The sequence below is a fragment of the Dermacentor silvarum genome, chromosome 5, assembly GCF_013339745.2.
Source record: "Dermacentor silvarum isolate Dsil-2018 chromosome 5, BIME_Dsil_1.4, whole genome shotgun sequence".
NCBI lineage: Eukaryota > Metazoa > Arthropoda > Arachnida > Ixodida > Ixodidae > Dermacentor > Dermacentor silvarum.
In genome coordinates, this window is record NC_051158.1 from 69,796,206 (window position 1) to 69,810,913 (window position 14,708).

The following is a 14,708-nucleotide window of genomic DNA, read 5'->3' on the forward strand; positions in this document are numbered from 1 at the left end:
GAACGAAAAAACACCTATCTAAACACTGCAGGCGATGCTAAATTGAGCTTCGTTTGCGTCATGCGTGGCTCCTCAACGGTGCCATCTGCGCACGCGGCGTATGCATGGTTGAGTAATGGCTTCTCTTCTACACACAACCACATCAAAGTAAATCGCATGACACATATTCACGTATTAAGATGTTTACGTACTTAACTTATGATACACCTAGTGGGGGACCTGCGGTGTTATCTTGCAATCGTGCTCGCCTCTATTCGTGGTTGGCCCGCCCTGGTGAAATGTGGTTGGTGCTCATTGGCATCCCTCTGTTTTGCGGCACTAGTGTCTTTACGGCCATTTCTGGAGAGTGCGTGTCGAACGCGGAGGCGCCATGACCGAGAGAGCGTGAAATTTCTGCAAAAAGGTTCCCACTTATAGACCTTATAATTCCTGAGAAGCACGAGCGTGAGTTTGGTGGATATTACATATTATGGCTGAGTGAGCTCTCTGAAACGCTACAACTCCCACTCAGATCGATAAATGTACTGCGAGCTAAGCCTCTTTGAAATACTGCGATTTATGCCTTATTGAACGCCAAGCGAGAGACTAAGTTTCCCTCCACTTGCGCCATAGGTAGCGCAACAGCGACAAGTTAACGCGCAAAACATGCATCATCGAGTAATGCTTTTTTCCCTCTACTTCACAATACTAAAGGCGCTTGCACAGTACGATTACAATTATATAAGCCATAATGCTATAACATAGTTTTATTACATGTGGTTTTAACAAGCGCCCCGGCCCCTCCCTCCCATGACGGATTTTAAAGACGTTTCTTGTCAATAAGGTACCATAACACCTCTAACCTTGTGGTAGCACCTAGGAGCCCTGCCAGAAAAAGGCCACGTAGTGTCACGATGTCGGAAAGGCTTTCTTTTATGTAGTAAGGAACAATCTGAAACGCAAAGCCCGTTGTCACCTCCATAAGCCAGCAGAAGTAACTCAACACTACGAAAATTACGTGTTTTATTTTTCTCTTCCGAATGTTTTCCGCGCTGATAGCCTCAAAAACAAACAACAGTTTGAACAAACATGATTACCTTTGTGTTATACGTGAAAATTCCATGGAAATATTTAGCGCCATAAATAAAAACCCTGATAAACCAACGCTTTAGAAAACGGGAACGGTTTTACTTTTTTTTGTATTTCATTATAATGAAGGATAGTACAATGTACTTCTATAAAAGCAAACCGCAGCCACCAGTAAAAATAAATGCAGTACTAACAGAGCCTATAAACTTGAACTTGCCTCCTCACTTCCATGCATTTCAATTTGTGGCGTGACTACAAGCAGAGCTGATGTGCTTCGAGATAAAGCTCTCCTGTTATATATATATACAGAGTTCTCCTTTCAACATTTGCAATTTGCGTGTGTGTGTGTTGGCTACGTGCTATCCGATGGTTTCCAAGTCAGAGTGGAACCCTATTGTGCCTACTGAAGTACTCCCTGCCAGAGATAAATTGAGGAGTTGAAACTGTTAAAAGCCTAATGAGTACAAAATAAAACCTCATGTTCACTCTTTATTCCTTATTCGAATTGCCATTCTTCTATTCCGATGCAAAGAGGTTACAAAGATTCTTATTTCTCCGCAAATCCTCTTTTTTTAAATTTAACACTCTCGTCTTTTCCAGAATAACAATTTCGCAAATAGGTCTACACGACGCGATGCAGAACACATATATACCTAATCAGCACGAGTCTAGCGGAGTTCTTACACGTTGAATGAGGGCACATCGTAAACACAGCCCAACGTATTTGTAAACGTCGGTTTTAATAAATTTACAGCTTGGTTAGCGACATTCTTAACCTTTTGTTAATTACCCTGACCCGACAAGCACTTCTGACGTTACGTTAAGCTTTCAGCTTGCTGCCATGTTTCACACCATGACTATAGAACTAAGTGCTAATGTATACACGCGCTTCGTCGTATTAAGGTACTATACTCTAATTGTCACCTGATCGTAGCTGCCGATATCGCCGCTGACGAAAGGGTCGCAGTCTCTGTACCAATAAATGATACAGACAGCGGAAATGGCCACTAGTAGAAAGAAGAAAACGACGACAGCCGCACCGGCAATGGCTATTCTGAAACGCAGAAGAGTCACAGCCTTATTTTCAACACCTCCCACCCATTATTCATAATAAAGTCGAGCAAAGCTTACACTCTGGCCGCACGTAGATTACTCGCTGCCATGTATCGTTGCACCACCATCTGGTCGAATCCCATGCGCACAAGGATGTAGGGTAGCCCGCCTATAAGGCAACTCCAGAAGTTGTCGTCACTCGTCATGTCTACGTTCATTCTGAAAGCAGGCCACCCCGTCACTTTTCCCCTTTACTTAATCAAGCTTATGACTACCTGTTTTTTATAGGAATGCGTTCACCCTAATATTTGCACCTGCTTTTTTTGGAAAAAAGCAGGTGTTGTGGCATCAACAAGGCTGTTGTGGCATCAAGTGTCGCAGGTATATGACTGAATGTTTTCTGCGTGCAGTTGCGATGAGCCAGTTAATTTACAACTAACCTGCCTCATTGGAGTCACTACATTTTAGGTACAGTACATTCGTCCTAGTTCATTACTGGTTGTGTGAGCATATTCAAAGCTGCTCAAAGCTCTTGTTTCTTTTGTATTTAAAAATGGCATTTATGTCACATTTTCAATTTCAAAAGCTTTTTCTTTCAAATTTGAAAATCAAAGAACGTGATTATATAGACAAGTTTATGAAATGCGTTCGAAATATTTTTTTTTTCAAAAGCACGTAAAATGCTCTGAAGCTTTAAAAGAACAATACATTTCGTTCGATAAGTAAAGTTTCAAAGCCCAGTGCTCTAATATAAAATTTTAAGACCCTTCTTTGGTGTTTCCAGCAACGTTTAAGCTAGGCATACGGGCTGCGCTTGCAAAAGACTGAAAGAACGTTGCCGCCGACGTTGAAGCCTACAAGCTTAGAGCAACGATGTTGCCACTAATTGCATCATAACCGTGTCACGTATGGTATTTGTGGAGAAAACGACCAGTCCTGGCGCACTGAAGAGCTTCACCATTCTGTATATATCGTAGATGAAATATTTCGTTGCACAACCGTGCCTGGCACATACGCAGAATGGCAACCATGCATGGCATACCATAGCGGCCTTGAGAAGCCGCCGGCACAGCACCCATTTGATAGGAGAATTAGAGATAACTGCGAAAACCTATCTCAAGGGCCGCAGTTTCCTTCAAGCTCGTTGTTGCGCATTTCGTGCATATTTATCAAGTTATGGCGTTGCTGCCAAGAAAGACGAAATAGAAGAACGGCATTATGACGGCAATCAACATACTCCTCAGCTTTTTATTCTTACACTGCCCCGACGTTTTTCTCTTTTATCTCATTTGCCAAACCTCCTGCCACAGGCTTCTATACACTTCTTCAATGTCGTTTCTGGTTTCTGAGTACATTTTGTAGGCTATTGCATTCATATGTTGCCACGTTAAGAGAAGAACTCCATCAGCTTGCGCATCATAGGTTTTGCGATCACTCCATTGTTTAATGAACACCTTGCTGCGCCTGGCAAGTGGAGAAGCTGAAATACACGCACCTATGTACAACGTACTGTGTATGTTTGTGTGTCACCTTGTCCTGTCATCGTGCACTGCAAGTTCCCTATCATGACCCGACTAATGCGGCAGTCTCTTCTTCCGCCATTGTCATGGGCTAGAGAGGCGCAGTCATCCTAACATATCTTATTCCATAGCGAAAGGACGCATTCGTTGCGCAGTATTTTGTAATTTGCTGTTTTCAGGGGAAGAGGCTACAGTTATAATGCTGGCTGGTTCATCTAAAGGGCCATCTTCAGATGAGTGCTGTGTACATGTTTTATATGTGGCATAGCCACATCATGATCAAGAGTTACTACAAGAAGGGCCTACGGCCATGCTCTGAGTACATTTAATAAATGCTCTAGCAGCTTCTGGCTGATAACATTAGTTGTTTCAGTATAGTTAAACGCTAACTATAGCGAAAATATAAGCACGCCATGATTCTGGGAACCATTTACGTTTTCATAATCTGATTTATATAATAAAAACGGTATGGAAAATCATCTCCTCCTGTTATATTATTTCATCCTTTTTTACAGGCAGGGCATATAGAGGGGCCAAGTTAGCAATAAGCCTCCTAGAAAATTCAAGTACACTTGTGAGTTCATGAATTCGCATAAGTGCGGCAGTATTTAAAGCAGTTTTTGCACACTCATAGCTTAAAGTGTTCGTGTGGAACTCATACCTGAACATGTATTCGGTGACGTTCATGTCGGTTATGGGCCTCAGTGGCTGGGTCACATATTTGGAGTCATAGAGAACCTTGGCTATAATTGTGAGGGGTGATAAAAACATCACGAGTGCTTGAGCGCAGTCCGCCCAAACCACGCCACGCAGTCCGCCCTGCAATGAAAGAAAACGTGAAGCTGCTGCGTTACGACATAACCTTGAATGAAAACAAAAACTACGCGGAAAAAACTGTTTTTTGTTCGCGTTATTTTCAATATTCTTGTAGTTTGCATATATTTAATTATTTCTTTTAATCACAACCAGGAAAGCCATTGTATTTGTTTTACGAATCCATCAGTCGTTTAATCAAAGAAATGTGTTCACATTTCTTCTCTCATGTCTTCTACGACAATCAATTGTATTATTAAGCTAATTTTCACTAAAACAGTCCTAAGGAAGACGAATGCAATGCGTACTACTTCAAGCAAGCCATGGGACTTTTAACAATGAGAGATATAAAAGTCCCCATGAATGGAGGGTCTATGTAAGTTCTTGTATCTCCTAACCTGATGAAGTTGATGGAATTAAAGATACCATGTATGTTGATGGTGTCACCATTCGGTGCACGGAAGGTAGTGATGGAGATGTGGAGGGAGCCCTTCAGGAGGCCAAAGATACCATAAAGGCTGATTTGAAACCTACTGGGCCGAGATGTTTTCCATCTAAATCGGAGCTCCTTTTATATAGTCCTAAAAAGCGAGGCCCGAAACCCAAGGACTGGGTACCATTAGAGACTAGGGACCTCACCTTACGAGCAAAGGACGCAGGCCGCATGCCTAGGGTCGACTCGATCAATGTTCTGGGCATGATTATAGAATCGGGAGGCACGAATAGGCAGACCATCAATGACCTAATTGCTAAGACGGACAATGCCGTTCGGCTGGTTCGGAGAGTGTCGAATCGGCGCCATGGACTTAAAGAGGATAACGTAATTCGGTTGATGCACGCTTGCATCATGTGCCATTTCACGTGTGTGGCGACTATGTACCAGTGGGAAAGGGCTGAAAGGGACAAATTGAACATACAACTCAGGAAGATTGCCAAGCGAGCTCTGGGTATACCGGTGCATGCGCGACCGGATCACTCATTACAACTTGGTATACGTAATATTCTAGTTGACATAAAGCGGAAGAAATGGAGCTGGGCAGGCCACGTAATGCTTAGGATGGATAACCGATGGACCATTAGGGGTACAGAATGGATACCAAGAGAAGGGAAGCGCAGTCGAGGTCGGCAGAAAACCAGATGGGATGATGAAGTTAGGAAATTTGCAGGCGCAAGTTGGAATACACTGGCGTAAGACAGGGGTAATTGGAGATCGCAGGGAGAGGCCTTCGTCCTGCAGTGCACATAAAATATAGGCTGATGATGATCATGATGATGATGATAAATAATAGCCTAGAGGAGATTGCGGAGGCACAGGAACGTGCGCAATTCTCCGCGTCCAAAGCAGGCAGATGTGTCTTGCAGGAACTCGGTTACCAGCCCGACGCGCTTACGCAGCTATACTCAAGTCTTCCCCACTCTATACGGGAGAATATTACTGTTGCACCTATTCCTAGGAATATGCATCGCGAATATAATCGGGGTCGGCGTAAGGCGAGAGGAGCCAGCCTGCTCAAGCAGATACATAGTGATCAACGACAGGTCAGCTTTGTGGATGCCGCTGCCTACAGAGGTCGGCATGTATCTACAATTTTTGTGGTTGACGATAAACAAAAGGTGTGTAATGCTGCCTCGGTTCGGGTGGAAATTTCTGAACTGGCTGAGCAAATGGCAATTGCCTTAGCTTTATTAGACGACTCGAGAGACGCTATTTATAGCGACTCCCGTACTGCGGTCAGGGAATTTGAAGAGGGCACCATCTCGAAGCAGGTCCTCAAACTACTTGAGGGCAAAACGATTACGCATCACTTAATCTACTGGTTTCCTGCCCATTTGGGTCAGATTTAGGCTGCTCTCCCCAATCTGAACGAGTTGGCTCACGGGCCTGCGCGAGAACTTGCCTACCGTGCGGCTCCGACACGCTCCGTAGACGACTCCGTTGAGAATCGGGACACCCCTCTGTACTTACAACGAGCTTACTAAGCACTTTTATCTTGGACGTAGGACCTATGCCACTCCACACCCGAAACTTAACTGGGCACAAGCTTTAACACCACACTCGTGCAGACGTGCACTTATGCTAATCCCTTCCTTTAACATAAGATCTACCCCGATACTTATACTGATGCTTCTTGGTGCGAGTGTGGCGCGATAGCCACGTTAGAACACATGCTCTGGCAGTGTGATCGATCACGCTCTATCAACAGGAACGACGAAGCCAGGTGGGATGCGGCCCTCCGCAGACCGCTTCTAACTGACCAACTCTGGGCTGTCCAGCAGGCCCACGATGCGGCCGAGAGGCTTGGCCTGTAGGTCCCTACGTGGGAGCGGCCCGCTTCGTGAATAGTCATGGTCTACAGGACTCAGTAAAGTTTGTTCCACCAATCCATCCTCACCTGACTTTTACGAAGTGTCTAAAGCTACGTCCGACGTATCCAGTTTAATAATTGTTTTAAGGCTACGGTGGATCCATAACAACAAATTCTTCTCCCATGTGGCATCGCGCAAAGCTTTAAGCTGCTTTCAGAGTACAATGGTTAGAATACGAACAGATATGTACCCCATACCCGCATACCTTACCGTCATCACATGAGCTAGTTGGGATATTATGCAAACAAGAGAGAAAATCTATGTGTTGTATTTGACTTCGATGGCAATCAGTGCCACTGTCGCTGAGTGCTCGCTTTTCCAACGAAAGAGGCGCCTAGAAGGGTTTGTGGGTATTAAGTGCGTTATAATAAAAGGTTACAGTACAATGCACGTAAAATGCACCAGAACTGCCATTGAAGCGCAAAACTCAACAAACACTACGCGGCATAAACAAGTAAAGTTTACAGTCAGTGGTTACTAATGCAAGTACAAAAGGCTTGAGCATTGATCGTCTGGTGGCGTTGCGATAGAATAGCTGGTGGCTAAGCTGGGTATGCAATATGCAAAGCTGGGTACGTGAACGCGATACCACGTCGTCCTTATTGTTTGCTTTGAAATATTTTATTTCTCCCTGCGATGCATTGCATCACGTGGCTAAAACCTTTCTTGCACTTACAGGTCACAATGGAAAGATGATATTAAGCACTGCGTTCTCACTACCCCATGACAGCCCCATGTATTGAAGGATCGTGCCATGCGCTGATTTTACAGAGGTTGACTCCGTTTTTTTATGTGCTCTGTAGCAAAAGTAAAAAGAGTACAATAAACTTAATTAAACGCGTGACCCGACGGAGGTGGCTGTCAGGCAGTAGTAAGGATGCACTGCTTACTATCATGTTGCCCTTGAGAGATGTAAATTTTTGTCACGTTAGGCAGACTGCCGCAGAGAAGAAAATTTAAAAATCTCTGAAAATAATAAAGAAATTGCGGTTATCTGGTATCTAAAATACCGAGTACTATAGCGAGGCGATCGGAGATTCTAACGTGACGCCAGGAACGGGCAACTGGCAGCAGTTTGTCTACCCGTGATTTTAAGCACTGACTGCAAACTATTGAAGCTTCTGCCGCATAATTTTTGATGATTTAAGCGTTTACGAAGCCCAATGCATGTGAATTCTACGCATATTTTAAAATGTAGCGTTTGTTCAACAAACTATTCAATGCCTAAAGCCAATGCGCAGGCAAAGAGTGTCCTAGAAGCACCCTACTGGACGTATCTAAGTGTTGGTGCATATAGACACCGCCAGGTATGCTTTTCAACGTATGTACAAGCAAAACTTATTATAGACTTCATATACAACCGTGATCATTTACAAGTTTTTATTAGTGGTCTGCATCACCGTATTATCATCATCACCGTATCACCGTCTTGCATCACCGTATTAGTGGTCTTATCAAATCACCGTCTCCTGAAAACAAAATGTCAAAAAAGAACTACTTGTAACTGACAAAGCAAGCGGTACGACAAGGGTTCCTCGCGCATGTTCGCGAACGAAAAGTGTAGGCGACTTGAAGACCGGTCAGCTGAGCCCATGTTGGGTTAGGAGTTGAGCTTTGTTGATGCGAGTTAGTTTACATGTCTGTTAATTTGTAGACTATAGTTTATACTTCGTAATTGCTGCAGTTCATAAAGTTCGTAAGTTCGTAATTGCTACAGGTACGAACAACAGCTGCAACACAGACACATTTCCACAAATCACTCGACTTGCTCAGTATCGGAGCTTAATTGTATCAGTGGCCCAGTGGCAATATACCTTGATAATAACACGACTAAAGAATGGCATTTGCTTTTCGTTCGATGAAAGCGTGCATCAAAGTTGTGGAAACATATGTGACAACGGTTGCAGCAGTGATGAGGACGCCGATCTCTTCTCACCCAGGCACCCTCCATCGCAACACAAACTACAGGACGTTGACGAGAGAGAAGTGCGTATGCAGTTGTTCCGAGTGCATAGGGCCGACGCATTTTAACGTGAAACATACTGAAACCAACGGGATTCGTTAGACATACTTCCATAAAAAAAACAAAAAAGCTGGTAGATCTATCTTACGTGAAAGTGTATAAACCTGGGCATGGTGACATATCATACTAATGTCTGCAGTGCACGAAAAACAGACGGGACTGACAGGAAAACACTAACAGGACTGTGTCGGCGTCGTTCCTGTCAGTCCCGTGTGTTTTCTTGTGCGCTGAAGAAATTATTATCTAACATGTCTGTAAAAATTTGAAGGGATACGTTCGACGTACCTCTATGCACACCTTTGTTTATTTAAATGTTTGGCACATTTCACATGCTTAATCTCGTTCTACACAGGTTCCACAAAGTAAATGGGACGTATTTGTCAAAATGTTCCACTAAATTAATATAACAGATGCAGAACGAATGTCCTTGAGCGTAGGTTTTCTTTGTGAGGAGTTTCTTACAACTGTATACTATCATCATCATCAGCCTATATTTATGTCCACTGCAGGATGAAGGCCTCTCTGGCATTCTCCAATTACTCCTGTCTTAGCGCTGATTCCAACTTGCGCCTGCAAATTTCGTAACTTCATTACCCCACCTAGTAATTCGATGCTATACAACAGTCCTAATTTCTTTCCACAGAGGTTCCACTAAGTGTAACATCCCAATCTCGTTACACATACGTTCTGCTAAGCAAGTTAGATACGTTTGAAACGACTTTCCACTAACTTAATAGAACGTATGTCGAACGAGATTAAGAATGTTGCTGGGAGCGCTATGCTTGCTAGGCACATGTTCTGTGCTCAAAACAAGCTACTATTGAGCGCCTGTGTTACACTTTCTCTGCCAACGAATCATACTGTGCCTTAAGCTTTAATTAGAAAGCAGGCCGAAGGTACGACAAAAAAAAGCAACGCCTTATGCTTCGATGCCTTTCGATGGAGGCTGGTTGCGCCCCCTTCAAGTTTTTATGTTTACTCGCTGGTATCGGAATCGTTTTTTTTTCTCGAGCAAAGCGGTGTTTATTGTAAATGTACGAAAGTACATCAAAAGGGCAATATACAATACCTGACAACAACAATATTCCTAACATGACTGCACACTAAGAAACTGTAGATGCGTTGCACTTTTCAACAACAAGGTCATTGTCGCCAGGCTAACGTATCCCGCCATGTGTAAAGCTAAACAGCCTTCTAGTGCCAGGAAAAATGTGCATGCTTTCCACATATACGTATCGCTCAGTATGGAATACTTTTTTTATTCGAAGGGTTGTTGCTGTTCGCTGTTTGCTGAATGCACTTTGGGGCCGTTTGTGTATATGATCTCTTTCACAGACTTGTATGTCCAAATTAAAAATAGGGCAAACCGACAGAGAATACATTTTCCTCATTGAGGTTTTTATCAGGCGCATACGTACACAACCTTATCCTCTGAAAATATTTCGGCAAATAATTTTAAATAAATTGTTCTACTGCGCATATGGTGATTGTAAAATGTACTTGATGTAAAATGAGAGTGCTTGAGCACTGTCAATGTTCAAGTCATATTTACCTATTACTATAATATACTAACACCAATTATGGGAACGCCATTAACACCATGTTTTGAACATCAACTATTCTGGAGGCCTAAGCATAACGCCCGCACTGTCGTTATTAATCCGCGCAAATTAGGCCCATCTTTTGGTGGTCGACTGCATGCGTCGCAAAAACGTAGCAACTTTTATGCTTCGACGAAAGTAAATTTTACAAATGGCTAACAAGAGATATTGTATCCTGAACGGCCTTCAGCCCTATCTGACACAATATAATCGACACCATTTTTGTTCTTTCCGCTTTGTAGCGTGCCACCAGGAGTCGTATGAATCTCCGATGTAATAATGTCATAATAAGCTGCGAAGCTCTGACAGCTATTATTTGGGAACCGCGAAGTTTGTTTTCATATCGTAAGATTGAAAGTCAAGTTTTGGTTATAAGTTTATAATTCGATAGATGTGATATCTTTTTAAATTATGGCCTAATGGTGTTTGTTTTATGTGATATCACATAAAATAATTTGATGTGGTAGGAAGAAGATTCGATTTTAAACTGACAACGGTCAAGAATGAAAAAATTATTTAGTAAACTCGAACGCAAAGTGGTACTCAACTAAATTATTTACATATTGAAGCTCAGTTTATTATGCGGCGCAATTCAAAGAATACCTTCACAATAAAAACCAACAAATGTTGGTTAATTCCTCATTAGTTACGCAATCTCCGGAGTTGGGAATTAACGATAATAAATTAGCAGACACCTACTTTGAAGTAAAGTTCGGTGAAACCAAATATCTACACAGCATACCTTTGAGCACTTAAGAGAAAAGCTTTCTACTTACAGTGGTTCCGTAGATTAAATATGCATATATTTGCTGTTTTTAGAGCTAATAGCTTTCTTTAGACCACCTGTAGCAGGTACCCAATTATACTCTTTGACTTAGATTACTCTAAGAGGCTGATATAACTGGCATGATGAGTTAAAATGTAAATTCGACGAATTATTTAATAAAGTTAGCTTTTACGTGCATATAGCAATTATTTAATTTAATCTGGCGAGTTAGCAAGCAATTATCATGAGAAAGACATTTATAGAGGAATAAAGTTGGGCTGGAGTGCATACGGCAGGCATTAAAAAATCCTGACTGGGAGATTACCACTGTCGTTGAAAAAAAAAATTTACAATCATTGCATTCTACCGGTGCTCACATATGGGGTAGAAACTTGGAGGTTAACAAAGAAGCTGGAGAACAAGTTAAGGACCGCACAAAGAGCGATTGTAACGAAAAATGTAAGGCTTAACGTTAAGAGACAGGAAGAGAGCGGTGTGGATCAGAGAACAAACGGGGATAGCCGATATTCTAATTGACATTAAGCTGAAAAAGTGGAGCTGGGCAGGCCATGTAATGCGTAGGATGGATAACCGGTGGACCATCAGAATTACAAAATGGACACCAAGAGAAGGGAAGCGCAGTCGAGGACGGCAGAAAACTAGGTGGAGTGATGAAGTTAAGAAATTCGCAGGCGCAAGTTGCAATCAGCTAGCGCATGACAGGGGTAATTGGAGATCCCAGGGAGAGGCCTCGTCCTACAGTGGACATAAATATAGGCTGCTGATGATTATGATGACTCACTGAGGACAAATTCTCATAATGAAACCATTTTATCACAATTTGCACTACGAAATGTAATACATTCTACGCCTTTTTGTCTTGAAATGCATAAAACGCGTTTTGTTAAAGGTAAATAAGCAATGGTGCCTTGCAGCAGAAGTTTGCCGGCACTTATACCAAATCTGGTGCTGATTTCAAAGTTCCTCATAAGTGAATGTGCCTTCAAAACTCTCCAGCTTAATTTCAAAAATTTCAATGAACACAATGGCCCACATAGTCAAAAGTTTGGTTAGTCAATATGGTAATTAGCCAATTATCCATTTCGATTTCTCGTGCACGTATGTCCGTGTCTTCGAGCAATCCAGTTCAAGGATTATAAACTTACTGTTTTCAGCAGGCGATTCTTAGACATTCTAGCTCTGGCATCTATAAAACTCATAGTAAAATGTCTTACCAGAGCCGTGTACACTGTTCCTGCTAAGCCAATGATAATGTTTGAGTAGAGAATGGGCACAGGGAACACTGAAAGGAAAATAGACAATATATATGGCTGTACTTAATTTTAAAGCGCACGATAATCCTGATGAAATTGTGCGTTTTTTTTCTACAGGACTTGTTTAAAAAATAAACTGTTTCGAATAATTAGGAGATGCCTGCTAAATGTTCAGGAATTTGAATTAGAGGGCAGTAACATTTCATATGCGTGCCTTCCGAAACTTTGTACTTTGTCGCGGATGTGAGCATTTACTCGGCCTTAAAATACATTTCAATTCACTTTCGATATTTTTCGAAATTCCTCTTCCATGCAGGATTCAGTGTGTTATGGCAAGGAAGAGCCAATAGCGCTATTTTCTTTCTCATGTGGTGCTTTGTAAACATACTATTAGGAGATGTCCTGTTAATTATTAGAAGATGCCATTGTGACATGAGCATCATTTAAAACATTTAGCGTCACGTCCTGCCTCATGTAAAGTAAGATCGTTATTGCAAAATTCACTTCAGGCCGTACATAACTGTAAGAAAGCAACACCCTGATAAAATGAATATCATAAATTGACTTGGCGCTGAAAAACACAAAAAGGACGGTTGCAGACATTTAAGAAATGGGAAAGACACTCAGGCGTTGCATAATTCAACATACTTCTCCTACGGCAAATATTTCAATTCTAGTCATTGGCTTAAACGTAGGTATGATGACGCCGCTCTGATGTTACCTACAATATTGGTGATTCAACTTCAAGCATGATAAGCAAACAAGAATAAGAATGAAATGGAATGTTTTGAAATACGCGCATTGCATTTGCAGTAACGGCAACAGATAATACAGTCTGCTGATACTTCTTACGTTAGCATTCCATCTCGCGTACTACACCTACGTTAACATCTGCTGCTTGTGCAAAGCATGCGCAAAGGTCGAGTTACCGTGATTGCATTTCGGAATTCACTTTGAATTATGCGCTAAATTTATTAACTCGAAAGTAACCAGCTAGAGGGCAACGATGTTATGGTTTGTTTTCTCGGGCATTTATACTCAAGGCGCAGATTACATGTGCAGGTTATCTTGCGAGTTATCATGAATGTGTTTTGTCTTGATCTTTCATTATTCACAAAAAATCAATTGTAGGTTCCCAGCGGAAGAGCAATGTTGGTAAGCTTTGTTCTCTCGGACGTTTACGTATATATCGTTCCTAAATGCCGAAAGCATTTAAAAGGCAGCAACGCGTACTCTTTCACAAGGAGCTTTCAGCCCAAACCTAGTAATGTAACACAAATCTAGTAAACATGTATACAGTAAATACCAGAAAAATTGGTCCTAGAATTGAACTACTGTGTAGTGTTGTTCACTGTCATTGGGAGGCAGGGGTGTTTCATCCTTGAGGAGTGCAGTTTAAAGATTGTCCGCACTAATCATAACAATAATTGGTTTCTTGAATGAACCAGGTATTTAGTTGGAATATTTTTTCTTGAATTTAGTGGTGCCCATGGTTTTTATCTCTACATGAAAAAACCTCTTACTTGAATAATTTCTTCGGTAGTCTTCTACGCCTGTTCTCGTACCCACTTTCATATCAAACTGTTCATCAAATTTTAGGCTTACTAATGCTGTTTTTCTAGCTTGATTCACGAAACAGAGTTTGTAAAGGAGAAACATTTCTTCGTGTGGAAAAAAATTATGAAATTATTAGCGCTTACTTGTGGAAACTCCAACAGCAGCACTGTATATGCCCACGGCGCCAAGTGTTTGCTGTAAATAGGTTATTTCATGTTATCTCCAAAATTGAGCACATTGGATTCTATTTCAGCATGTAGTAGCTTAAAAAACTAAGCAGGGTATGACAGGACATATGACTTGTACATAGGGATAAAAATGTTTATTATACTGACGCAGAAACTCGGGGTGCCACATTTACAAAGCTACAAGAACGCTGCACCAGATTTTACTTCAATGGCTCAGATAGCAATATCTACTAGATATTGCTCAGACAGCAATATCTGACTGAAAATCCATTTTGTCGTCTGGTTTAATGCTGAAGTATTTCCGACGTAACAACACGAAAAACCCGTTGCTGTGAGGCACATATCTCTTTGGGCCATAGGCCAATAAATATTACAAACTATTTGTTATCCCATCTTTTTACATGAGCTCGTCAGAAGTGGGTCGAGGCTGCTTGTCGGGATGGAATTGGCCTGTCTAGCTCGTGTCAAAGCCAGCTGG

General features: G+C 41.9%; 1 protein-coding gene across 1 annotated transcript in view; it reads right to left on the bottom strand.

The window, feature by feature from the left end:
* The window catches only part of LOC119453465 (sodium-coupled monocarboxylate transporter 2-like), a 38,676-nt gene that overhangs the window by 12,543 nt on the left and 11,425 nt on the right, over window positions 1-14,708 (bottom strand). Inside the window, exons 5-10 of the mRNA XM_037715497.2 lie at window positions 14,186-14,237; window positions 12,447-12,514; window positions 4,303-4,460; window positions 2,200-2,340; window positions 1,993-2,122; window positions 843-931 (exon numbers count right to left, since the gene is read on the bottom strand). Coding sequence (XP_037571425.1) covers window positions 843-931; window positions 1,993-2,122; window positions 2,200-2,340; window positions 4,303-4,460; window positions 12,447-12,514; window positions 14,186-14,237 — 638 coding nt within the window. The remainder of the gene's footprint in view (window positions 1-842; window positions 932-1,992; window positions 2,123-2,199; window positions 2,341-4,302; window positions 4,461-12,446; window positions 12,515-14,185; window positions 14,238-14,708) is intronic.